Source organism: Meles meles, chromosome 6, assembly GCF_922984935.1.
Source record: "Meles meles chromosome 6, mMelMel3.1 paternal haplotype, whole genome shotgun sequence".
NCBI classification, from domain to species: domain Eukaryota; kingdom Metazoa; phylum Chordata; class Mammalia; order Carnivora; family Mustelidae; genus Meles; species Meles meles.
Genome location: NC_060071.1, coordinates 67629827 through 67657115, shown reverse-complemented (window position 1 = coordinate 67657115; position 27289 = coordinate 67629827). Strand labels below are relative to the sequence as shown.

At 36.9% G+C, this 27289-nt stretch overlaps 1 protein-coding gene and 1 pseudogene across 2 annotated transcripts in view; both read right to left on the bottom strand.

The window, feature by feature from the left end:
- GOLM2 (golgi membrane protein 2) overlaps positions 1–27289 on the bottom strand; it is a 104899-nt gene that overhangs the window by 19813 nt on the left and 57797 nt on the right. For both annotated transcript variants that reach the window (XM_046008497.1, XM_046008498.1), the window contains exons 7-8: positions 24228–24326; positions 21143–21313 (exon numbers count right to left, since the gene is read on the bottom strand). In XM_046008497.1, coding sequence (XP_045864453.1) covers positions 21143–21313; positions 24228–24326 — 270 coding nt within the window. The remainder of the gene's footprint in view (positions 1–21142; positions 21314–24227; positions 24327–27289) is intronic.
- Positions 23429–23898, bottom strand: LOC123943949 (annotated as a pseudogene).

The following is a 27289-nucleotide window of genomic DNA, read 5'->3' as shown; positions in this document are numbered from 1 at the left end:
AGGAAGCAGGCTCCCTGCTGAGCAGAGAGCCTGATGCGGGACTCGATCCCAGGACCCTGAGATCATGACCTGAGCTGAAGGCAGAGGCTTTAACCCACTGAGCCACCCAGGTGCCCAAATAAATAAATTTTTTTTAAAAATCTAAAAAAAAATTTTTTCATTATGCTGAGCGAAATAAGTCAAGCAGATAGAGTCAAGTATCATATGGTCTCACTTATTTGTGGAGCATAACAAATAACATGGAGGACATGGGGAGATGGAGAGGAGAGGGAGTTGAGGGAAACTGGAAGGGGAGATGAACCATGAGAGACTATGGACTCTGAAAAACAACCAGAGGGTTATGAAGGGGCGGCGGGAGGGGGTGGGGTGGGGTGGGAGGTTGAGGAACCAGGTGGTGGGTAATAGGGAGGGCACGTACTGCATGGAGCACTGGGTGTGATGCCAAAACAATGAACACTGTTATGCTGTAAATAAGCAAATAAAAATAAATTAATTAATTAAAAAAATTTTTTCTTTTAAAAATTTCACTTTTTTGCTGACATACACAATTAATTTTTTATATTAGTCCTCTAATAACTTTGCTAAATGTTTAATACTTATTTACTTTAATAGTTTGTAGACTGTTTTGTTTTCCACATATAAAATTATACCTGCAAATAATATCAATTTACCAGTTTTATTTCTTCCTTTTAAATCTCTATACTGTTTATTTTTTTCTCCTTTTATATCATTTACTAGGACCTACGGTGAAAAGCTGAAAATAAGTGATGATAAAGGTTATGTTGGTGTTCATGATTTCAAAAGGAAAATTTCTGATAGTTCACCATTAACTGATGTTATAGGATTTTTGCAGATAGTCTTCATCAGATTAAGGAAATTACCGTCTAGTCCTAGTTTGCTTAGAGTTTGTTGTTCATCATGAATATATGTTGAATTTCTTCAAATGCTTTCTTTGCATGTATTGAGATGCACCTACTCGACCTGTCTCATATATTTTCTTAATATGGTGAATTACATAGACTGCTTCTCAAATATTAAATAACCTTGCATTTTGAGAATAAACACAACATGGTCATCATGTATATATTTTTATCTATCTTTGGATCTGATATGCTAATATTTTATTCAGTATTTTTAGATGTACTATGTTGGCAGGAATTGTCCTGTAATTTTCCTTTTTCATAAAATACTTAGTACTGCCACCAACTTACGCTGGCTTCATAAAATGAGACGAGAGGTGCTACCTCATTTTCAATTCTCTGAAAAAGTTCATGAAAGATTGGTTTTAGTTCTTCCTTTAAGTGTTTGGAAGAATTCAACCATGAAACCATTTGGGCATGAAAATTTCATTAAGGGAAGGTTTTAAATTACAGATTAAGGATCTATTCTTTTTAAAAATTTTACTTTTAAGGGTACCCGGCTGGCTCAATGGGTGAAGCATCTGCCTGCAGTTCAGGTCATGATCCTAGAGTTTCAGGATCAACCCCCACGCTGGGCTCCCTGCTCAATGGGGAGTCTCCTTCTCCCTCTCCCTTCCCCTGCTCCTCTTCTCTCTTGCTCACTCTCTCAAATAAATAAAATCTTTTAAAAAATATTTTATTTTTAAGTAATCTCTACACCCAACTTGGGGTTCAAACCCATAACCACAGGATTAAGAGTCACATGCTCCACCAACTGAGAGAGCCAGGTGTCCCCAGATTCAATATCTATTTTAAGATTTTATTTATTTATTTTAGAGAGAGAGCATGAGTGTGCAAGAATGGGGGGAGGGGCAAAGGAGGGAGGACAAGCAGATTCCCACTGAGCACAGAGCCTAGTGCAGAGTGTGGAGCCCTAGGTGGATCTCACGACCCCAAGACCATGCCCTGAGCCCCATACCAAGAGTGGGCACTTAACCAAATGACCCATCCAGGCGCCCCAGATTCTATATCTTAAATAAACACAGAACTATTCAGATTTTCCGTATCTTCTTCTGTCAGTTTTATATAAAGGTGTTTTTCTAGAATACTACCCACTTCTACATTTTCCAATGTTTTGGTAGTAATTCATAATAATACCTCACTAAATATCCTCTAATATTATTTGTAGGGCTGATATGGATGCTCTTTTTCATTCCTGATAATATTTTGTGCCATCTCTGTCTTGATCTGTGTTAGAGGTCTTATTTTCACTAGTCTTTTCAATGAACCAACTTTTAGTTTGATTGATTTCATACAGTGATCCTGAATTTAGTTATCTAGCTAAACTCTCTTATTAGTTATACTAGTCTCTTTGGGGTGTAGTGAGATTTGATTATTCAATTTACTTAATGGTCATTAGTTTATTCAGGTTTTTAAATTGTCTTGAGCCAATTTTGGTAATTAATTTTCCAGAATATTACCCATTTGATCTAAGTTTTCAAATTTATTGTCAAGTTTTAGATAAAAATATCTTGTGATTTAGAGATTCGAAGTATGCCCTCTGTTTTTTTAAGATTTTAAGTAACTTCTACATCCAACATGGGGCTTGAACTCAATACCCTGAGATCAAGACACACACTCCTCTGACCTAGCCATCCAGGTGCCCCAATCTCTGTTTTTTTGAATATTACTGATTTTTATCTTTTCTATTTTTTTCATTAGTATTACTAGAGGTTTATCTAGTTTGTTTTATTTTTTGCTCCTAGTTATTCTTTATTTTCCACTTCACTTATGATTGCTATTACTATATTTCGCCCTCTCTTCTACATTCTTTCCATTTCTGCTGCTATTCTTTTTCTCCTTTCTGTGAGATCAGATTTGTCTTTGAGGTCAGGGTTGGTCTAATGCTGATTCAGCTATTTACTAGCTAAGTAATCTTTTTTTTTTTTTTTTTTTTTAAGATTTTACTTATTTCTTTGACAGAGAGAGAATACAAGCAGGGGGAGCAGCAGGGAGAGGGAGAAGCAGGTTCCTGCTAAGTAGAGAACCCCTGACGTGCAGCTTGATCCCAGAACGCTGGGACCATGACCTGAACCAAAGGGAGATGCTTAGCTGACTGAGCTACCCATGTCCCCCAGCTAAGTAATCTGAAAAGTACTATGAAACTTCTTTGTGTCTGCTTCCAGCCTATAAAATGGGAATAAAATCTACACACTGATTTGTTATGCATTTATACATACAAATACCTTTAGAACAAAAACTGGCACATAATAACCACTCCAATGTTAGCTATTACATTAGTATCATAATCATTAGTAGTAGTAACAGGATAACTACTTCAACCTCTACTACTATTATTACTATTTTGAATTTTACTCATTTAATTTTTTTTTAAGATTTTATTTATTTGTTTGAGACAGAGAGAGAGAGAAAGTGAGGGAGAGGGAGAGAGAATCTGAAGCAGACTGCACTGAGCACAGAGCCTGATTTGGGCCTTGATCCCACAATTGCGAGATCATGACCTAAGCAGAAACCAAGAGTTGGAGGCTTAACCAAGTGAGCCACCCAGGTGCCCCTCAACTCATTTAATTTTTAGGGCTTTTTTTCTTACTGCTTTCAAGGCCATAAATTTATTGTATGTATTTCTCACATTTTGATATGTGTGGTACTATGTTATTTTTCAATTTTTAAAGTGCTGATTATTAATTCCCCCTCAAAAAAAAGTTCTTGACTGATACTTTTAAGTTTATAATACATGGGTTTTAAGATATTATTCATGATATAAATTTCTAAAATTTATCAAGACCTTCTGTGACCTAGGATCTAGCCAATTTCTGTAATTGTTCCATGTATACTTTAAAAAGTCTCTCTACTAAATGTAGGGATCTGGGGTACCTGGGTGGCTCAGTAGGTTAGGCCTCTGACTCTTGGTTTCCATTCAGGTCATGATCTTGGGGTCTTAAAACCAAACCCCAAGTGGGGATCTGCACTCAGTGGGGAGCCTGCTTGTTCACCTCCCACCGCTTCACTCCCCCTATCCCGCTCTCTCCAAAATAAATAAATAAAATCTTTTAAAAAGTAGGGGCACCTAGGGGTGCCTGCGTGGCTCAGTGGCTTAAAGTCTCTGCCTTCGGCTCAGGTCATGATCCCAGGGTCCGGGGATCGAGGGCCGCATGGGGCTCTCTGTTCAGCGGAGAGCCTGTTTCCTCCTCTCTCTCTGCCTACCTCTCTGCCTGCTTGTGATTTCTGTCAAATAAATTAAAAAAATAAATAAATAAATAAATAAAATCTTAAAAAATAAAATAAAATAAAGCAGGGGCACCTGGGTGGCTCAGTTGGTTAAGTGTCTGCCTTTGGCTTAGGTCATGATCCCAGGGTCCTAGGATTGAGCCCTACGTCATGCTCCCTGCTCAGAGAGGAGTATGCTTCACCCTCCACCTTTACCCCCTCCCTCTTTCCCACTGCTTGTGCTCTTCCTCTCTCTCTCAAAATAAATAAATAAATCTTTATAGTTGTTCCTCTTATTATGGAGTAACCTTTTTCTGTTTTCCTTAAAATCTATTTTGTCATTTAATACTTTTTTTCTTTTTCTTTCTTTTAAGTGATATCTTTTTAAAATTTAATTTTTTTCAGTGTTCCAAAATTCATTGTTTATGCACCACACCAGTGCTCCATAAAATACGTGCCCTCCATAATACCTACCACCATTTGTTTAATACTGTACATCAACTTTCTTTAGTTTTCACTAAGTAGTATCTTTATTGAAATTATGGTAAAACATACACTCCATAAAATTTACCATCTTAACCATTTTTAAGAGTACAGTTCAATGGCTTTAAATATATTAACACTGCTATGCAACCACCACTACCATCCATGTCCAGATCTTTTTTCATCTTTCCCAACTGAAAACTCCAAGTTCATTAAACAGTAATATCTTCTCCCCGACCCAGGGCCTGGCAACTACCACTCTTTCTGTTTCTGTATATTTGACTACTCTAGGTACCTCAAATAAGTAGAGTAACAGTATATGTCCTTTCGTAACTGGCTCATTTCACCTAGCATAATGTCTTCAAGGTTCATCCATGTTGTAGCATGTGTCGGAATTTCCTTCTTTCTTCGGCTGAGTAGTATTCCTTTGTACCTATAAACCACATTTTGTTTATCCATTCATTCAGCAATGATCACTTGGGCTGCTTTACCTTTTGGCTACTGTGAATAATTCTGCTATGAATATGTGTACAAATATTTGCTCAAGTTCCCAAGAACAGAAAACAAGGAACTTGAGCAGAGATTTGTACACATATATTCAAGAAGTGAGAAATAGCTTTCATAGTCCTTCATATTTTCTGTGTGTATTTAAGATTTAGTTGTAAGCCTTTTATAGCTAGATTCTGCTTTTGTATCCTTTAATGATCTCTTTTGATAAATTTAACCTGTTTATCTTTATCACAGTTTTTGTAATATTTGAACTTATTTCTTTGATTTTACTGTTTAGATTTTCTTCTTTAAATTTTCTTCTTTCGGGGCGCCTGGGTGGCTCGGTGGGTTAAAGCCTCTGCCTTCGGCTCAGGTCATGATCTCAGGGTCCTGGGATCGAGTTCTGCATCAGGCTCTCTGCTCAGCAGGGAGCCTGCTTCCTCCTCTCTCTCTGCCTGCTTCTCTGCCTACTTGTGATCTCTGTCTGTCAAATAAATAAAAAGAACTTTAAAATAAATAAATAAATTTTCTTCTTTCTTTCTTTTTTCAAGATTTTATTTATTTATTTGACAGAGAGAGAGATGTCACAAATAAGCACAGAGGCAGGCGGGGGGAGGGTGAGTGGGTGAGCAGGCTCCCTGCTGAGCAGAGTGTCTGATGCAGGGCTTGATCCCAGGACCCTGAGATCATGACCTGAGCCGAAGGCAAAGGCTTAACCCACTGAGCCACCCAGGCGCCCTTAAATTTTCTTCTTTCAAATTTATCTCCTTTCCCTTTTCTATCCACTGATAGATGGAAGTGGTACATTGTATTTCTATTTTTTTAAGTGATTACCCTTGATTTTTAAGTTTTTCTTTTTTAATTAGTTATTTTTTTAGGTAGGCTCCATCCCCAACATGGGGCTTAAACACAAGACCCTGAGATCAAGAGTCACATGCTTTACCAACTGTGCCAGCCAGGCACCTTAACCCTTAAGTTTTAATCATACATAATTTATACATATTTTAAACAACATTACAAAGTATTCAATATTTCCATCCTCTTTCTGAGCAGGACATGAACCTTTTCACTTTACCCCTGAATACCTTCTCTTTTATTACTTATTTATTATCTATCTATTTATTTATTTGACAGAGAGATCACAAGTAGGTGGGGGGGGGGGGAAGCAGGCTCCCTGCTGAGCAAAGAGCCTGATGAGGGGCTCGATCCCAGGACCCTGAGATCATGACCTGAGCCAAAGGCAGAGGCTTAACCTACTGAGCCACCCAGGTGCCCCTTATTTGCTGTTTGTGCTGTCTTAACACAAAAATAATTTTAAGTCAATAAATTTACCAATAGGTTTGATCAATTTGAGATCCATTTTTTTTTGTAGCTATTACTAGCACTCTTCAATTTTCTTTTTACTAAAGAATAAGTTTTATCCTTCATTGAGTGTATTATGAGATGTAAACTCAGTCTTGTGCAACTGAATATGTCCTCATTTTATCCTCTTTGTCCTCATTAGCTAGTACATTCTACACTGGTAGTTATTTTCCACTCATCACACTGAAGATATTATTCCATTATCTTTTGTCATTTGAGTTGCTTATGAAAAGTCTACTGTCAATATAACTGTCATTCGTTGGAAATAATCTATATCTTCTGGTATCATTTAAGACTTTTTCCCTTTATTTTTGGATACTCTGAAGTTTCCCTACAATGCCTAAAAGCAAAGATTTTCTTCATTATCCTACTTGACACTCAGTAGGCACATTAGTTCTGAGAACACATGCATGTCCTTATTCAACTGCAAAAATTCTGAGCTCTTCAAATTCTTCAAAATTATTTTCAAGTATTGATTATCTACCATTTCCTCCATTCTCTACCTGAAACTCTTATTAGACATATATATATCTTCTTTAACATCTGTCATATATACATATGACATGTATTTGTCTCTGTATCCACCTCTTTGCCATTCTGTGCTATATTCCTGGTAAATATCTCAATACACAGATGCCTGTGTGGCTCAGTTGGTTAAGTGTCTGCCTTTGGCTCAGGTCATGATCCCAGGGTCTCGGATTGAGCCCTGCATCAGGTTCCCTACACAGTGGGAAACCTGCTTCTCCCTCTTCCCACTCCCCCTGCTTGTGTTTCCTCTCTCTGTCAAATAAATAAATAAAATCCTTAAAAAAAAAAAAAAAACTCAGTACAAGTTTCCAAATCACTTATTTCAGTCAATTATTTTCATGGTCTAGCATCTCATAGCTGATTTTATTGCAGTGATTATATTTTGACTTTCTAAAATGTAAAACTGGCTTTTTATTTATCTGTTTTTGCTTTACCTCTGCCTCTTTCTTAATCTCTTCTCTCTCTCTCTCTTTTTTTTTTAGATTTTATTTACTTATTTGACAGACAGAGATCACAAGTAGGCAAGGAAAGAGGAGGAAGCAGGCTCCCCGCTGAGCAGAGAGCCCTATGTGGGGCTCGATTCCAGGACGCTGTGATCATGACCCGAGCCGAAGGCAGAGGCCTTAACCCACTGAGTCATCCAGACACCCTTCTCCTCTCTTTTTTATAGTAAATTATCTCTTAATTTACCTCTTTGAGCATCCTTAAACATTTTGTTTTTAGCAGGCTGTTAGATAAAATTGTTTTCACATTTCAATAGTTGATATGGTGGCTATGTCCCTTAGCATTAATATTTTCATACATTTTAGAGTTTTGGTTTGCTGACTTATTTTCCACGTAGGTGGGGTATTTGTTCACGTTTTCTCTCTTTTTTCTTCTCTATGTCAACTCATATTATCTGGTAAGGTTAAAGATATTTTTACCCAGTTCCCCAGTCTAGAATGAGATTTATAATGACATTTCTGAGTTTCTATTGCATGATGCTACTGGGATAGCACAAATTCAGTATAAAACCAATGATGGGGGGGCGCATGGGTGGCTCAGTGGGTTAAAGCCTCTGCCTTCGGCTCAGGTCATGATCCCGGGGTCCTGGGATCGAGCCCCGCATCAGGCTCTCTGCTCAGCAGGGAGCCTGCTTCCCTTCCTCTCTCTCTGGCTGCCTCTCTGCCTACCTGTGATCTCTGTCTGTCAAATAAATAAATAAAATCTTAAAAAAAACAAACAAACAAAAAACCAATGATGGTGTGGTAGGACCATATAGCATGGTTACAAGGCTGCATCCCCAAATTCCTGTCTCTGTAAGCCTTCAGGTTGCTAAATACTGACAGCAGTGATACTATCAGATACCAGATACTGTTGATAACAGCCAGCAATAGCTTTATTTTCTGTTTCCTTTGCCAAGTGAAATGGAGCAATAACCAGGTCTTGGCTTTAAGCAATAAGTGAGGCTCCTCTGTCATTCTGGTTGCTTTTTTTTTTTTTTTTTTTTTTTTTTTTTTTTTTTTTTTTAAAGATTTTATTTATTTGATAGAGATCACAAGCAGGCAGAGAGGCAGGCAGAGAGAGAAAGGAGGAAGCAGGCTCCCTGCCGAGCAGAGGGCCCGATGCGGGGCTCGATCCCAGGACCCTGAGATCATGACCTGAGCCGAAGGCAGAGGCTTTAGCCCACTGAGCCACCCAGGCGCCCCATTCTGGTTGCTTTTAAAAGCTGAATTCCTTGAAACCTACATTTCCAGACCTGAGCATCATAGGTGTAATAATTCAGTTCTTTTCATTATCTAGTATTTTTGTTTCTTGACCACAGAAATGTTAGCATTGTTTTGAGATTATCTGTAACTTTTTAGTCCTCTTTTTTATATTTTTGTTTATCGTGTGTGAGCAGAGTGGATGTATCAAAGGCGAACTCACTAAACCATGAGGATCAGAGGTTGAAAAGTACTTTTAAAAATGCATATATATAGGGGCACCTGGGTGGCTCAGTGGGTTAAGTCTCTGCCTTTGGCTCAGGTCATGATCCTAGGGTCCTGGGATTGAGTCCCACATCAGGCTCTCTGCTCAGCGGGGAGCCTGCTTCCTCCTCTCTCTCTGCCTGCCTCTCTGCCTACTTGTGATCTCTGTCTGTCAAATAAACAAAATCTTTTTAAAAAATCCATAAATATATATATATATTTATATATAAATCATATACTCTCTGATACTCTAGCTTGTCTCTCCAGTGTTGTTCAGGAGAATCATTAACCTTGGTTAAATAAATGAACTCCTGCTGCTACTTACCCTGACACATACTATACAGAAAAAAACCATATGAAAGGCAGCCTGATCATTGCCTACTGTTTGGAGTAACTGTCTTTGTGACTTTCAGGATAAAGCTGACATTTAAAAAGAACAGTTTTTTTCTATTCAAGGCATCTAAATATACAGGATATGTCCTTCCTACTGGCAAACAGGTAGGCCTTACATGAATTTTCAGTTTCAACTACCTTGGAGAATATCTGACTCCCTCCTTAGAGTATGCCTCCAGGATACTTTGAAATATCCCCTAGACTATATTTTGTGTCACAATATAGCCTACATTCTACATTTCAAATTAAACCAACCCAAAGAGATCTTCCAAAATTTAATGAAACATGCCAACATAGCCATTTTCAAATGATGTGGCAATACAAAATTAAATTTATGAAATTATATCAATAAAAATATGATACGCTAACCTAAAAAACAAAAAAATACTAAATTTTAAAGTGCCAAAAAATTTGTGGTGATTATTGAATAAAATCTAAGATTATTCCTCCCATATCTAGTCAGGAAAAATTATAGCTATAAATGCATAAGGTTCTGCCTAACAGGCATTCAAGAAAAGTTAGTTTAAATGTATTAGTAAGAAAAAGAAATGTGAAGATTTAAGTATCTGAAACTAAAAATTAAAGTTTAAAACCTAAAAACTTTAAAAAAAAAGTGACAAGTCACAAATAGCAAATAATAAAATAAGTATAAGATAGATTAGAAATTAAACAGTGGCAGGAGCACCTGGGTATCTCGGTCAGTTGAGCATTCAACTCTTGATTTTGGCTCAGGCCACATCATCAGGGTAATGGGATTAAACCCTGCTATGGAGCCCCAGCTCTGCACTCAGTTGGGAGTCTGCTTGAGGTTCTCTCTCTCCCTCTTCCTCTGCCCCCAAACCCATGCTCTTACATGCTCTTTCTAAAATAAATAAATACATCTTTAAAAAAATTACACAGTGACAAAATTAGTAGTCAGGTTTTTGAAAAATAGAAGAATTTAAACAGCTGATAAACTACAATTAATAAAAGAGTAACTACAGGGAGGCTGGGTGGCTCAGTCATTAAGCATCTGTTTTTGGCTCAGGTCATGCTCCCAGGGGCCTGGGATCGAGGGCTCCCTGCTCGGTGGAAAACCTGCTGCTCCCTCTCCTACTCTCCCTGCTTGTGTTCCCTCTCTCTCTGTGTCTCTGCCTGTTAAATAAATAAATAATCTTTTAAAATAAATAAAATAAAATAAAATAAAAATAAAAAAAAAAGAGTGACTATAATAGTTCTAGGACTAAGAATTTTAGAATAAAGAAATTAAAAGTAGGAAATTCTCATAACTATATATTGATATAATTTATGATCAAGCTATCATTTTGATTGTCACTATCTATAAACAAAAATCCCAAGACTGATATAATAAGTTTAACAAGTATTTAACAAATGCTTACTATGTATATGAAGTCTGGGAAAATAAAAAAGAGTAAGACACAGTTCTGCCCTCAACAAGTTACCATTTTAATACAGAATGCGGGTAAATGAACAGTTACAGGATTCATGACACACTATCCAGCGTTGCTGGTTTTGCTTTTCAGATTTAAGGAAAACTTTTTCTCTTTTCTCTTAAGCAATCTATAACTTAAAGCAATTTGTAAAAATATACCTTTGTTAATAAAGATGAAGTAATTTTTCCCCCTACCTGATCACTAGAAAATTCAGAAACAGAGTAATCTTATTTTCATGCAATATAGTTATTTGGGAAAATTCAGTAAGAATCTGTTCTCCAGGTATTAGGACATATTTGGAAACTTTAGTTATATTACCAAGGATCTGACTAAATGTCATACTTCAGAATGATGCATAAAATTCAGTATGACCAGCTTCACAAATCTAAGGTTGACTGCAGGTGTTAGTATTTATTTATTGGGTCTTCCTTGGGTTGGCTTCCTAACCTCTAAAGGCTTTTAAAATTCGAATCTGAGATTCCTTATGAAAAGTCCCAGCAAACAAACTCAAAAGACCTATGTGGGTAATCACTATTATTGCTATACTTATATAAATAATCAGATCAATTTTAATGAGACTAGCTTTATTTTGCAAACAGATTGTCTTACTTTGATAGAAATGGTGATGACTATAGAGGAAAAAATGATGCTTCAACAAAAAACTATAGCACACCCTCATGGGTATTAATTCTAATCCTGTTCATTGTCTTTAAGATTTTGTTACCTACTAGGATACCTGGATAGCTCAGTTCGTTAAGCATCTGACTTCAACTCAGGTCATGCTCCCAGGGTCCCAGGGTCCCTGCTTGGCCGGGAATCTGCTTGTCCCTATTCCTCTGCCCCAACCCAAGCTTCCACTTGTTCACTCTCTCTCTCTCAAATAAATAAATAAATAAATAAAATCTTTTAAAAAAGGATTTTCTTACCTACTTATTAACCAGACTGCATCTTGAATCCTTCTAGTTTCTAATTTTTCCCCACCCTCTGACTTCGAATTACTAAAAATTTAAAGTGTCCTTTTCCCAAAGTTGTGCTAACTGAAGCTGGACAACTTAAATGTAAACTTCAGAGAAATCACCACAACAGCTCCTATATGGAAAAATTTTGTGCCTTCCTATGTGAGTCACCTCGTAAATTCACCAGATTGGGACGCCTGAGTGGCTTAGTCAGTTAAGTGTCTGCCTTCAGCTCAAGTCATGATCCCAGAGTCCTGGGATGGAGTCCCACAGTGGAGGTCCTTGCTCAGCAGGGAGTGTGCTTCTCCCTCTGCCTGCCTCTTCTCCTGCTTATGGCTAACAAATAAATAAAATCTTTAAAAAGGGGGGAAAAAAAGAAAGAAAATTCACCAGATCACTTGATGACACTGTCAAGAGACATTCAAAGTATAAACCAGGAAAATATGTCATAGTTCCAGTGCCTTGTCCTTATTTCACCTGAACATGCTTCAAGTCCAACATCTAGAAAATCTTCTTAACTGACTGTCTTCTGGGCTAAAAACTGGTCCCAATCATTAACTGTTATTTTTCTTTCGTTTCCCTAGAAATACTCAGGACAGAGACAGGTTCAATGGGTTATGGGACAGTCTACCAACTCAGTTTCTGGGATGATATTTCTTGAAGTTTCAGATGGGGGAATGACAGGATTCAGGACATGCCACCCCCAAATACAATACCTTGGCATATTAAATATTTTAAGCTGAAGGAATATGAGAAATGGTATGTGAAGGAAGGACTTTCCGACCTTTCCTGAAGCAGGTCATAAAACCCTCATGTGATAGGTACCCTCCTGGACCCAGAGGGAAGGAACATTTTTATATCCAAGACACAGCAACACCAAGAAGAATATGAACAAATAGGCCTTGCTACATTTCCCCCAGTTTACTACACTTACCTCATACCCTTTGTCTTATCACATCTTTCCACAACTTTCCACTTTTCATCTGACCTAGCATAAAAACACTCAGGTTTAACCATTTCTCAGGTCTTCATTTTCTTATGAAGTATCCTGCATCATTAAAATTTACATTAAATAAATTTGTATGCTTTCCTCTTGTTAATATTTGTCAGTTTAAATTTCAGACCTGATCATAGACCCTAAGAAGGTCAAGGAAAACTTTCCTCCCCTATAGCAGTTTATTCCAGAATATTACAGAATAAACTGGCAAATACACTTAATGAAGGTATGTTCAATAGATTGAAAAAATATGAGAAAGGTGTAATTAACATGGTCAAGATTAGTAACAATATGAAAAAGGACTTTACCAAACAGGTGATAGCAGAGCATGGCTTTAAAGTATGATTAGAAACTTCTTAGAAAAAGAGCAAGAAAAGGAAATATTGAAGAATTTTTCTAAAACTTCAAAAGTAGAGGAGGCGCTGTGATACAGCAGAAAAACAGTGAACCTGAAGACTTAGAAAAAACTTTCTGGACCTAATTTTTCTTTTCTGGGAAATGAGGGACTCACATATTAGAGAAGAGTCTCAAACTATAATGTAAATATAAATAAGATCTATGGGGGTGCCTGGGTGGTTCAGTGGGTTAAGCCTCTTTCTTCGGCTCAGGGACTGGGATGGAGCCTTGCATCGGGCTCTCTGCTCAGCAGGGAGCCTGCTTGCCCCTCTCTCTCTGCCTGCCTCTCACTACTTGTGATCTCTGTCTGTCAAATAAATAAATAAAATCTTTAATAAATAAACAAACAAACAAATAAATAAATAAGGTCTAGGGTAAGATCTGAAATCCTAACAGGTGATATGGATGCTCTTGGTCACTGATCTATATACTTCGTGTAATAGGGCATTAGGTCAGATTTATCTCTATAGGTTCCTTGTATCTTAGAAGGTTATTTCAAATCATTTTTCTATTATTTTGAAATTTTTTAGGCAAATCTGATCTTGAGAAGGATAAAACTAAACAGGAAAGTTACAAGGTAGAAAAATAAAAGAAGGAAAACTATAAGGCAAAACTATACTTAAAAAATAATTTTCCTTTATGACTAAATAGTGTTTACTCTCTGAAAAATAAATATTTAATAAAATCACTTTCACAATTAACATGATAATATATCTCTCAAAATCTTTATAAAAAGAATTTGTTGGACATATTGAATAATCAATTTAAAGGTGCAAGAAATGAGAAATACCAAAAAGTGAATTATAATCTACAAAATAGTGATGTACAATTTGAAAACATAAAGAAAAACAATTCCATTTTTAAATAATGAGGAAAAACAGTTAAATATTCGGATATCAATATAACTTGGAAAGTCAGATATTTATTCAAAGAAAAGCATAAGACTACAATAAAGCATGAATAAATGGAGGCTTAGATGTAAAGACTAAAGATAGCAAATAATACAGTTCCTTTTTTTTTTTTTTTTTTTAATTTTTTCAGAGAGGGCGAGGGGTGGGAGAGGCAGAAGGAGAGAGAAAATCCCAAGCAGACTCTATGCTCAGCACGAAGGCCCTACCTGCAGCTAGATTTCACAACCCCGAGATCATGACCTGAGCCAAAATCAAGAGTCAGATGCTTAAGTGACTGAGCCACCTGGGTACCCCTACAGTAAGATTACTGAGGAATATTTAATGAAATTATTCTGGAAGAATAGAGAAAAAATTAGATTTTTTTTAAAGTTTCTAAGTTCAAATTATTATAAAGCAGTTTTCAAACCCATATGTGATATTCTGATTTATGCTAAGAAATATGTATTTGTCTTCATCCCTTTTCTGGCAGAGAGCTCCTAAAACATTTGGAATTTTCTAAATGAGGAAAGCCAAACTCTACCTTGTCTCTATACCTTCCAATATATCTCTTCTGTCTGGCTATTCCACAGTCTATCCTTTCATAATAAGCCTGTAATCTAGGAAATAAAAAGTTTTTGAGTTCTGTGAGCCACTTTACCAAATTAATCGAACTTACGGAAGGGGTTGTTGGAACCTCAGATCTACCATCAGTTGGTCAGAAGCACAGACAACAACCTGGACTGAGTAGAGTACATTATGCACAGATAAAGAATAGATGATTAAAAGAAATGAAGGTTCTCATAAAAGTCAAGATGGATATACCTGAATATATACAAATAAAAACCTAATGTATCAAATTCAGCTAAGGTGCAGGATAGAAGATCAACAAACAAAAATCAGCCATAACTGGAGAAATGTGGAGAAAGGGGAATCTTTGAGCACTGTTGGTAGAAATGTAAATTGGTATAGCCACCATGGAAAACAGTATGAAAGTTCCTCAAAAAATTAAAACTAGGGGTGCCTGGGTGGCTCAGTGGGTTATGCCTCTGCCTTCAGCTCAGGTCATGATCTCAGGATCCTGGGATTGAGCTCCATACATCAGGCTCTCTGCTGAGCAGGGAGCCTGTTCCCACCCCACCCCCACCACCTGCCTGTCCACCCCCCACCCCCACCACCTGCCTGTCCACCTACTTGTGATCTCTGTCAATAAATAAATAAAATCTTAAAAAAAAAATTAAAACTAGAAGTATCATATGATCCAGCAATTTTACTTTGGGTATTTATCTAAAGAAAATGAAAACACTAATTCAAAAAGATATATGTACCCCCATGTTCACTGCAGCATTATTTATAATACTCAACAGTTGGAGGGGTGCCTGGGTGGCTCAGTGCATTAATGTCCAACTCTTGATTTCAGCTCAGGTCATGATGTCAGGGTTGTGAGACAGAGCCACATGCTAGGCTCCGTGCTCCGTGGGGAATCTGCTTGTCCCTCTGCTTCTCCCCCACTTACGCACATGCACTCTCTCTCCACTAAAATCTTTTTTTAAAAAAGGGAGAGCTGGAAACAATCTAAGTGTCTATCAATGGACAAATGGATATCCAATGGAATATTCAACCATAAAAAAGAAGGCAAGTTTGCCATTTGGGACAATATGGATGTACCCCCCAAGGGCATTACATTAAGTGAAATAAGTCAGAAAAAGACAAATACCATATGATTTCTCTTATACATTTTTTAAAAAAGGGAAAAACCCAAGTTTATAGATAGAGTGGGCAGATTGGTAGTTGCCAGAGGTGGAAGTTGGGATGAGAAAAATGGGTAGAGGAGGGCAAAACATAAAAAACAAAACAAAAAAACAAAAGCAGTTGATAGAAAATAGGCACAAAAATTTTGAATCATATTCAAAGTGCTGAATTTGTGTGTATGTATATATACACATGCACACACATGTTTATATATGCTGATGTATGACATAGGTATATTACATATAATATATATAAAAACACTGATCCAGAGCCAAATTGCTACAATAATGAAAATAAAATACCACATTCTAAATTTTTAAGATGAAACCAAATATTACATATTTTTAGAAATTGGCATAAAAATTAAAACCTCAAAAGCCAGGGGAAAAAAGTCATATTTCTGTGCATTATCAATGAATAATTTGAAACGGAGAAAGAATTAAATTTACAATAACATCAAAAAGAATAAAATGCTTAAGAATAAATTGAACCAAGGAGGCACAAGACTTGTACTCTGAAAACTATAAAACATTGCTGAAAGAAATTAAAGATACTCTGAATTAATGGAAAGACACCCATTTTCATATACTGGAAACTTACGATTGTTCAGATGCCAATATTCCTCAATGTAATCTACAGATTGAGCAATTGCCTTGGGGCACCTGGCTGGCTCAGTCAGTAGAGCATGTGACTCTCGATCTCAGGTTCATGAGTTCAAGTCCCACATTGGGTATAGAGCTTACGTAATTAAAAAAAAAATATGCCAACTGCCTTTTTAGTAGTAGACAAGCAGATCCTAAGAGTCATATGGAATTGTAAGAGATCCCAAATCATCAAAATAATTTTATAAAGAACAAAGTTGGAGGACTCATATTTCCTGACTTCAAAACTTAACACGAAGTTACAAAACAGTGTGGTAGTGGCATCTGAGGAACAGAATTGAGAGTCCAGAATAAACTCATACATTAACTTTGAACAAGGATGCCACAAGTGTTCAATGGAGAAAGAAAATTCTCTTCAGCAAATAGTATGGGACAACAAATACCTGCATACAGAAGAATGAAGCTGGATCCTTACCTCATTATATAAAACTTAGATTAAAAATAATATAAGAAGTAGATCAAAACCTGTATATAAAGGGCAAAACTATAAAGCTTCTAGAAGAAAACATGGGGGAAATCTTTATAAGCTTTGATTAGGCAAAGATTTCTTAGACAGGACACCAAAACCATGAACAAGAAAACAAGGGATAAATTGGACTTCATCAAAATTAAAAACTTTGTGCATCAAGGGACACTACCAAAGAGTGAAAAGACCACCTACTGAATGGCAAAAATAATTGTAAATCATGTATCTGATGAGGGTCTAGTACAGAATATAGAAAAGAATGCTCAAGGAGTCCCTGGGTGGCTGTCATTGGATGTCTACCTTCAGCTCAAGTCATGATCCTGAGGTCCGGGGATCGAGCCCCGCATCAGGCTCCCTGCTTAGCAGGAAGCCTACTTCTTCCTCTCCCACTCCCCCTGCTTGTGCTCCCTCTCTTGCTGTCTCTGTCCAATAAATAAATTTTAAAAATCTTTAAAAAAATTAGAAATTAAAAAAAGAGAATGCTCAAAACTCAACAACAAAGATAAGCCACCCAATTTAAAAGTGGTCAAACGACTTGAATAGACATTTTCCCAAAAAGATTTATACAAATGACCAATGAGTACATGAAGAGATACTCAATTTCTTTTGTCATTAGGGATATGCAAATGGAAGTCATAATGAGGGGCACTTGTCCATCTCAGAGAGTGGAACAAATGACTCTTGATCTCAGTGTTGTAAGTTTGAGCCTCACAGTGGATGCAGAGATTACTTGAAAACTAACATCTTTAAAAAAAGAAAAGAAAAGACAATCACAGTGCGATACCACTTCATATCCACTAAGATGACAACAGTGAAAAATAAAACAACAAACCCCAGAAAGTACTAAGTTTTGGCAGGGATGTGGAGAAATAACTGTCTTACATGCTGGTAGGACTTTAAAATGGTACAGCTACTGTGGAAAATAGTATGGCAGTTCCTTTATAAAGCTAACCATAAAATTACCATATAGCCCAGCAATTCCATATCTACGTATACACTTGAAAGAATCAAAAACAAGGGTTCGACAAAAACTTGCAAATCAATGTTCATACAGCACTATTCATAATAGCCAAAAGTGGAAATAATTGAAATTCAGAAAAATGGATAAACAAAAGGTATGCATACAACTGAATGTAATTTAGCCATAAAAAATAAAATACTGATACATGCTATAACAAACAGGCTGAATCTTGAAAACATCATGGTAACTATAAGTAGCCAGACACAAAAGGTCACATATTGTGATTCCATTTATATGAAAGATTCAGAATAGGTGAACCCCTCAAGTCAGAAAGCAGATTTATCTTTGCCAGGGACTGTGGGTAGGAGAGAACCAGGAGTGACTGCTTAATGGATACAGGTTTTTCTTTTGGGGTGATGAAAATGTTCTAGAACTAGATAATTGTGATGATCGCCCAACATTATGAATGTACTAAATGCCACAAAATGTACAGTTTGGTAAATTTTATGTGCATTCTGCCAAAGTTTAAAAATTATTTTTAATTAAAAAAATTCTTGCATGATAAAATAAAGTCTCATATCAGGAAAGGCAATGGAAGAGTAAAACTGTGGCTAAGGTAATTTTTAAAAGGTTAATATCTGAGTTACATATAAAGATTTGACATAAAGATATAGGATCAATATCCAAAGTTATCAGGCTAAGTGGTCAAACTGATACACAGATTATACACCAAGAAATAATTACAGTAAAATTCCTCACATAAAAATGGAGAAGCTACTAGGAAGTAAATGTTTAATAAAACATTTTTAAGGAATCATTATATTCTAAATGTCCCATAAAAGAGTTAAAAAGCAAATGTGGTCAGGTCACACGGAAATAAATAAGTTTAAAATCTCCAGTGATACCTGCCCTTTCTCCTTCTCTTAATCCAATGATTGTATTATTGCCATTAAAGGATGCAGTTATTTAAAAAAAAAAAATCTCCAGTGACATAGTGAAACTGTTCTGGAGAACAATCTAACAATATGTAACTGGAACTGTAAAGAAGCTTGTCAGGTACTTTGACCTAGGAATTTCAGTTTGGGGACTACTTGTAAAGGAACACCCTCAATAGGAGAAGCAGGAAATAATCTGAAGATAAGATATTCACAGCCATGACAACTAACATGAGAAAATATGAAATAATTTAAATGGTCAATAAAAAAGAGTTAAGCTAAATGAATTTTTATTATTGCTTAAGCACAATGGAATATATGCGTCTATACATGTGTGAATATGTATATATCTATTTAATATGACAACCGTGTAACTATTTCATAGGTTAAAATGTATGTAAAGTAATGCTAATGTACAGCACAAAACAGTACTCCCATTGATTTCAACTCTATATATACAATGAAAAGAATTTGGAATAAGACTTTAAAACTCAACAGGCTCTTTTAAATAAGTTGTAGAGAATAATAATTTCCTGGCAATTATTTTCCAATCACATTCTTTACTAAAAGATCAGTAAAAAAAATACAGATATGGGAAAAATAAAAAGTTTTTCAGGATAAACAGTAAGTTTAGAATAAAGTCTTAAATGAATTAAGATGTTGAATAAAGATATTTTATTTTATGCTTACTATCTCTTTCTGTTCAGATAAAAGTTTTCAGGCCAATTCCTCAACAAGACTTAGAGGAAAATATTTTCAGTGTATTTTTTTTTTAAAGATTTATTTATTTCAGTGGGTCATGCCTCGATCCCATGACCCTGAGACCATGACCCAAGCAGAAATCAACAGTTGGACGCTTAACCAACTGAGCCACTCAAGCACCCTTCATTGTATTTAAACATTATGGGCACCTGGCTGGCTCTGTCGGAAAAACATGCAACTCTTGATTTCAGGGTTGTGAGCTTGAGACCTAGGCTTGGTGTAGGGATTACTTGCAAATAAAATCTTAAAAAAAAAATTAGCCACATTTGTTTAATAAAAATTCAGGGTGCCTGAGTGGCTCAGTCAGTTAAGCCTCAGTCTTTGGCTTAGGTCATGATTCCAGGGTCCTGGAATCGAGTTCTGCATTGGGCTCCCTGCTCAGTGGGGAGTCTGCTTCTACCTCTGCCCCTCTCCCTCCACTCGTTCTCTCTCAATCTCTCTTTCTGACATGTGTCCAAAAACAAAATAAGTAAGTCTTTTAAAAAAATGTTTTTCAGATGATACTTCATTCAGTCTACATGGATACACTTTAAAACATCAAGGAAGGAGAAAGTGAGTTAAACATATGCAAAGTATAACACCCAGTGCACATAATTAAATAAATAAATAAATAAAAACTATCACTAGAAAAAAAAAAACCGAGGAAACAATATATGCAAAGTATGTATTCATATAGATGAAGAAATATGAACTGTCACAAGACCAATAAAAATATGTTGAATAGATTTAAAAATATAACAGTGTGCAGTCCTCACTGTATAAGGAACCTGTGCACAAGTACCTGCCTAAACACTGCTCTGAACAGTTGTTGCCATAGGAACCATCATAAAAAGCCAACAAAGGCAAATTGCAGCTTTGAGACATTCTGTCTGTTCAGAAGTTGAAGGGAAAAAGCTTTGTAAAGCCAAAGTAGTGAAAAGTATAGTTTAAGGGAACTGACCTAAGAGATATGTCCTGTTCAAACTTTACTATCAGAATTTCTCGCACTTCCTAAGAACCTGCCAATTAGAGAGTTACACAGATTAACAGCTACTGTCCACTTATCAAAGTTGATACCCCTGAAACAATTAAGCAGTGATAATTCATTACATGGTACGACAAATTTGTTCAATTTCTTTCACTTCTCTCCTAACACTTAAATGAAGCAAATTGCAACTGGAGGGAATAGAAACCGAAGCAGCATTGAGCCTTCTACTATGGCAATCTCCCCATATCTGTATATCTCCCAGAATCCATTATCAAAACTACTTATCTTCTCCTCCTAAGCAAAGTTTTCATTCATTAGCCTAACAAAACATATCTTTTTTCACTTCTCCAAAAAATTTTATAGTCATAAGAACTATATTCTTATTTTTTTTAAAACCAACTCACCTGAAGTTCATTATTTAATAATGGAAAACATGAGAAGATTTTAAAGTCTTCTTTAATATATGTCTATCCATTTAAAACTTGCTTTCCTTTAATTTCACCACCATCATACCTTCCCTCTATATGCATATAACTTCACACTCATTAGAGACTATAATAATGAAGATCTTAACTAATCCTTGTAAACATATTATATGTAAATCTTTTCAGCATAACATTCATCAACTGATTCTTACTTTGCTTCAACTTATGGAAATCACCGACTCTATCCTTGGTAGCCTGCTTTAGTATATCTCCTTGAATTCTGGGTACACTCTCCACGTTCGGGCCCGGAATTAAACGCTGAAGAGGGTTGGAAGGGTTCTGTTTTGAAGTTCCAGCATTTCCATTGTGATGTCCATGAGAATCTATAGCATAAAAACATCAAACTAAAGTCATATTTTGCTGAGGAATTTCACAAGACCTGCTTTAGAAAAGGTAAAACAACTGTTGTTTGAAACTGAGCACTCAGGTAGGGTTTTCTTGGAGGGGGGGCTTTATTCTAACTTCTTTAATCAAATCTGACAGCTAATGTGATTTTAGCTATGAGAAGTTCACTAATCATTTCTAGGTAAGTATCTCTAGTACTGATTTTATATCCATATCCAAAAGAGAGATATATAATAGAAACCCAAAGATTTAAATGGGATTAAGACCTGTATCTTTGGGGGCGCCTGGGTGGTTCAGTTGGTTGAGCGTCTGCCTTGGGCTTAGGTCATGATCCCAGGGTCCTGGACTGAGACCCATGTCAGGCTCTCTGCTCAGCAGAAAGCCTGGTCTCCCTCTCCCTATCTCTCTGTCAAATAAATAAATAAAATCTTTAAAAAAGAAAAAAAAAAAGAAAAAAGACTTGTATCTTTGGGGCACCTGGGTGGCCTAGTCCTTAAGCATCTGCCTTCAGCTCAGGTCATGACCCCAGGGTCCAAGGATTGAGATATGCATGAGCTCCCCTGCTCAGCGAGAAGCCTGCTCCTCCCTTTCCCACTCCCCCTGCTTGTGTTCCCTCTCTCACTATGTCTCTGTCAAATAAAATCTTTTAAAATTTTGAAAAAAAAAAAGAAGACCTGTATCATCATCTTCTCCCTTCAAACTCTGTATTGCTGTCAGCAATCTCTGGTCTCTAAGTCATTTTCTTTTCTTTCTTAAAGCGTTTATTTATTTATTTGTTGGAGGTAGGGGAGAGAGACTGTGTGCGTACACAAGCAGGGGAAGAGGAAGGCAGAGGGAAGGAGAGAAGCAGGTTCTCCGCTGAGCAAGGAACCCAATGTGGGGGACTTGATCCCAGGACCCTGGAATCATGACTAGAGCTAAAGGAAGATGCTTAACCAACTGAGCCACCCAGGCATCCCATCTCTAAGTCTTTTTCATCTACACAGTGACTCAGAACTGTTAAATTTTTTTTCAGTTCACTTATTTATTTTTAGGTAATCTCTACACCCAATGTGGGGCTGAAACTCAGGAGCCCAAGATCAAGAGTCATAGACTCTACTGACTGAGTGGGCCAGTATTAAATCTTGATTATTTCTCTCTCTCTATTAAAGATTGTTTAAATATTTTTTAAAGATTTTATTTATTCGACAGAGAGAAAAAGAGCACAAGCAGGGGGAGCGGCAGGCAGAGGGAGAGGGAGAAGCTGGCTCCCCTCTGAGCAGGGAGTCTGACGTGGGACTGGATCCTAGGACCCTGGAATCATGACCTGAGCCAAAGGCAGACACTTAATGGACTGTGTCACCCAGGCACCCCATAAAGATTTTATTAAGTAATCTTTACACCCAATCTGGGGCTCAAACTCACAAATCCCAGAGATCAAGAGTCACAGGCTCTACGACTGAACATGCTAGGCCCCCATGCAAACTCTTGATTCTTTCTTATTAGTTAACTCCTGGATAAAACTGTCCTTTGCCCCACTCCTCATCAAAGCCTTGATTAAGATCCTTACTATAATTAATTTTAATCATATCAATTCTCATTTTTTTTTAAGATTTTATTTATTTATTTGACAGAGAGAGAGATCACAAGTAGGCAGAGAGGCAGGCAGAGAGAGAGGAAGGGAAGCAGGCTCCCTGCTGAGCAGAGAGCCCGATGCGGGGCTCAATCCCAGGACCCTGGGATCATGACCTGAGCCGAAGGCAGAGGCCTTAACCCACTGAGCCACCCAGGCGCCCCTCAATTCTCATTTTAGAGGAACATTTCTATAAAATCAAATACACATTCAGTAGAAGACAGATATGTTTATAAGTAAGGAGTAGGGAGTTGAATACAGATGGATGTAGTTGTTAATAGAAGGACTCTGTGAGATAAATTTCAACACATTTTGTAAAGGGTAAACACATACAGACTGGCAGAGATGAAAGGGAACATAGTCCAGACAGGCAGAACAAATAATTCTTCTGCTCTTCAGAACACTTCAGACAAAGTGCACTTTTTTTTTTTTTTTTAAATCATGAAAAAACTGTATTTAGATTTAGCCAGCTGGACTCAGTTTAGATGATCCCAATTTTGTTGGCAACATCCAAAGCATCATAGTCAGGGGCCAGTCAAACGTATGCCTTCTTCTCTCCATCAGGCCTGATTAAGGTGTTGACCTTGTCTACATCAATGTCATAGAGCTTCTTCACAGCCTGTTTGATCTGGTGCTTGTTGGCCTTGACATCCACAATGAACACAAGTGTGTTGTTGTCTTCTATTTTCTTCATGGCTGACTCAGTAGTCAGCGGGAACTTGATTATGGCATAGTGATCAAGCTTGTTTCTCCTGGAGGCGCTCTTTCGAGGGTATTTGGGCTGCCTTCGGAGATGCAGAGTCTTGGGTCGTCAGAACGTAGGTGATGTGCGGATCTTTTTTCTGTGACTGTGAACGCCTTTCAGCACCGCTTTCTTGGCCTTCAAAGCCTTTGCTTTGGCTTCGGCTTTGGGAGGGGCAGGGGCTTCCTTCTTAGCTTTCGGCGCCATCTTCGTAAGAGGGTGACAAAGTGTACTTTTAAAGGGTTATTTATCCCTGAACTTTGATCAATCACTGGGAAATATGTAACATTAACTAGAAGAATGAATGCTACTTCACCATGTTACTAAATGACATTTTTAAAAAGATTTTATTTATTTATTTGACAGAGATCACAAGTAGGCAGAGAGGCAGGCAGAGAGGGAGAAGCAGGCTCCCCGCTGAGCAGAGAGCTCGATGCGGGGCTTGATCCCAGGCGCCCCACTAAATGACATGTTTTATTCACCATCTAATAACACTTGGCTGATTTCCAAATGGAATTTTAAGAATAAGACTTCATACCTGGAGCCATATTTGGGGAGAGAGGTTGTCCAGTTGGAATATGGGAGATTGCTTGATGACTTTCATATTGAGAAACGGAAATAGAGGGTTTCCTTAGAGCTAAAAGAAAAGAGATCCATATTATTCCTGATAATATGATTTCCAAAAACCAACCACCATGAATCTATTTGCACTACACTAATCCTAAGATGCTTATTTTAATTTTGTAATCTTTATAGTTGATATATTAACTAATTAACTTACAGTTACTAAGTGATACATTGTACTATCCATCACAGATTCTGGTGACCAATAAATCTGACCAGGATATAAAATAGATGGAACTCATATGTTTTGGACACCACTATATCCCCATCACCCAGAATAAATGGCACATAACAAAAGCTCAACTAAGATTTGATGAATGAAAAAATAAATGAATCTCTTCAGATACAGCAAGATCTTTTTCTATTGATAGTACAAATAAAAATCGACATTTACAGATTAGGTAAAGCAATGAGAATATGCTACTCTTAAGTTGCTCAGATTTTAAATAAAAATTAAATATGACTGATGGAACAATGCATTTTATTTTTGAAGAGGGAAAATTTATATTTTGTACAAAGAGCTTTACTAAGAAAGATGTGCATACTTCTAGTGGGGACTTTATTCTCCCTTAAGAAATGAAGGCAACAGTGAAAGATCATTTTCCACTCACTACCACTAACGCTACAGTTTCCCTGGGCAGCATAACAAGACAGAAACAAGAGAGCAAAGAAACTAGAGAGAACGGAAACAGGTAAGAAGAAAAAAACAGAGAACCCATCTGTAAGATATGATTAGTGGCACATTTTATTCTTCTAAAACTTTGGTGGCAGAAATAATGTGTTCTTATCTCATCAGAGGAAGATCAGCCTTCCTTACAGTTAGGGGCCATACGACTAGGTTCTGATCTGAGGTTATAAGCAAAACTGAATGTGCCACTTCCAGGTATGGCAATAAAATCTATGCAAATCACCCACAATCTCCCTTCCCTCTCTGCTGCAACTCAGGATGCTACATGTGAAGATGAATGTTATCAAATAATGAAAGAGACACTACTTGGGGGACAGCTACAAGATAATCATCCAACCTACATCAGACTGTAAAATGAACAATAAATAAATAAAGCGACTACAGTTGGGGGTTGTTTGCTAATATAACACACCTGATGAATTCTTTCTTTCTCTCTCTTTTTTGGGGGGGAGGGGTAGAGGGAGAGGGAGAGAGAGTCTTAAGCAGGTTCCATGCTCAGCACAGAGCCAGACATGGGATTCAATCTCATGACCCTGAGACCATGACCTAGGACAAGACAGTTAGAGGCTTCCCCCAGGGGTCAGAACAAATGACCTAGAAAACTACTAGTGGGCTTGAAGATACGTGACAGTGCTAATCTCAACTCTCCAATTTCTACAGAATTCTTCAAATTCTTTTCTATATACATGTAAGTATCTAATGTTTATACAACAAAAATGAGATATTATACTTGCTTTCTTGTACCCTGCTTTTTCATTTAAAAAATCATAAATATATTTGTATGTTAATAAATACAGTTCAACATTATCATTTTTAACAACTACATACCATACTTTATGGATATAATAAATTTAATTAATTAACCCTCTGTATAACACATATAACTTTCAGTTTGTCATTATAAACAGTTTTGTGTTATGCCTTTTTACATCTACACGATAGAGTAAATTCTCAGGGAAGTACTAAGCAGTAGGGCAAGAGCAAACAATAATTTGTATCAAAGCATTTCTAACTTTCTATGTATTTTACCCTGGTCCTCTCCATTGAAGACCATTAAGAGCCAGGGGAAAGTATACAAATCAACAGATAATACCATGCTGCTATCAGATAATACTAATAACTAGGCTACTAAAATATGTATCATTGATAAAGCCATTATTAAGGAAAAGTACCAAAGATAAAAATGACAAAGCCTAGTTACGATAAGGACAAAACACAGGAAACAAAATTGTAGCACAGAGCATTTACCCTACTACTCGGGTTCTGTGTTTTATTTTTTATAAAGGAGAGCTATCTGTATGAAAATTCAATCATTCAACATTATCTATTAAGTGTCTATTATATGCTAGGCACTGTTATAAAAAGCTGGAAATACAACAGTGAACAAAATAGACCAAGTTACTGTCCCCATGAAGCTTACATTCTTATTGGGTAGATAGTAAGTAAACAAGAATATGTATAAAATATAAATGTCAGAGTGAAAAGTGCTATGTATAAAGTAAAACAGGGAGATTATCATGATAGAGAGTGATGGAAGATTCTACTTTATATAGCTTGGTCAGGGGAGCCATTTTCAAAGAAGAGACATTTGAGCAGTGTGTTTAAATCACTTTAAAACATGTTTGAACCAACATGGAGGGAAAGCATTCAGGCAAAGACCATCGAGTACACACAAAGGCCTTGAGACAGGAGATGCATAGCATATCTGAGGAACTGCAAAGAAAGGAGTGAGGGAGAAGTGTTAGAAAGGAGGTCAGAGAAGAAAGAAGGATCTATATTAGAGACACAACAGTTAAAACATTAGGAATAATTGGCTAGGGGGCTGGGGGGGCTGATGGCTGGGACTACATTTGGCAATTCCAAAGGAGGCAATAATGTACTACTAATAATAACAGTAGCTCCTATTTTCTGACTGTTTGGTATAAAGCAGGCACTAATCTCATGTCACCCTCAAATCTATGTGAGATAAATATGCCTTTCACAGATGAGGAAACTGAAACTCATGACAGAAGAGATGAGATATACATTCAACTTGACTTAAAAATTCAAAGTAGTCATTTCTGGAGAAACTCACTGAGATGCTTATAAAATGTGATAGAAGGTTTAGGGTTAATCCTCCTTCACTTCTCTATTAGACCTCAGTTGTAGTCCCTACTCTGAGAGCCAAAAAAGAACTGCCCGCATTTCCTTTTTCCAACAACAGGGCTACAACCTCAAAATGTTCAAACCTTCCAGTTTTTGTCTCACAGGGCATCACAATCCAGTGACTATGACTAGTGAGAAGTTAC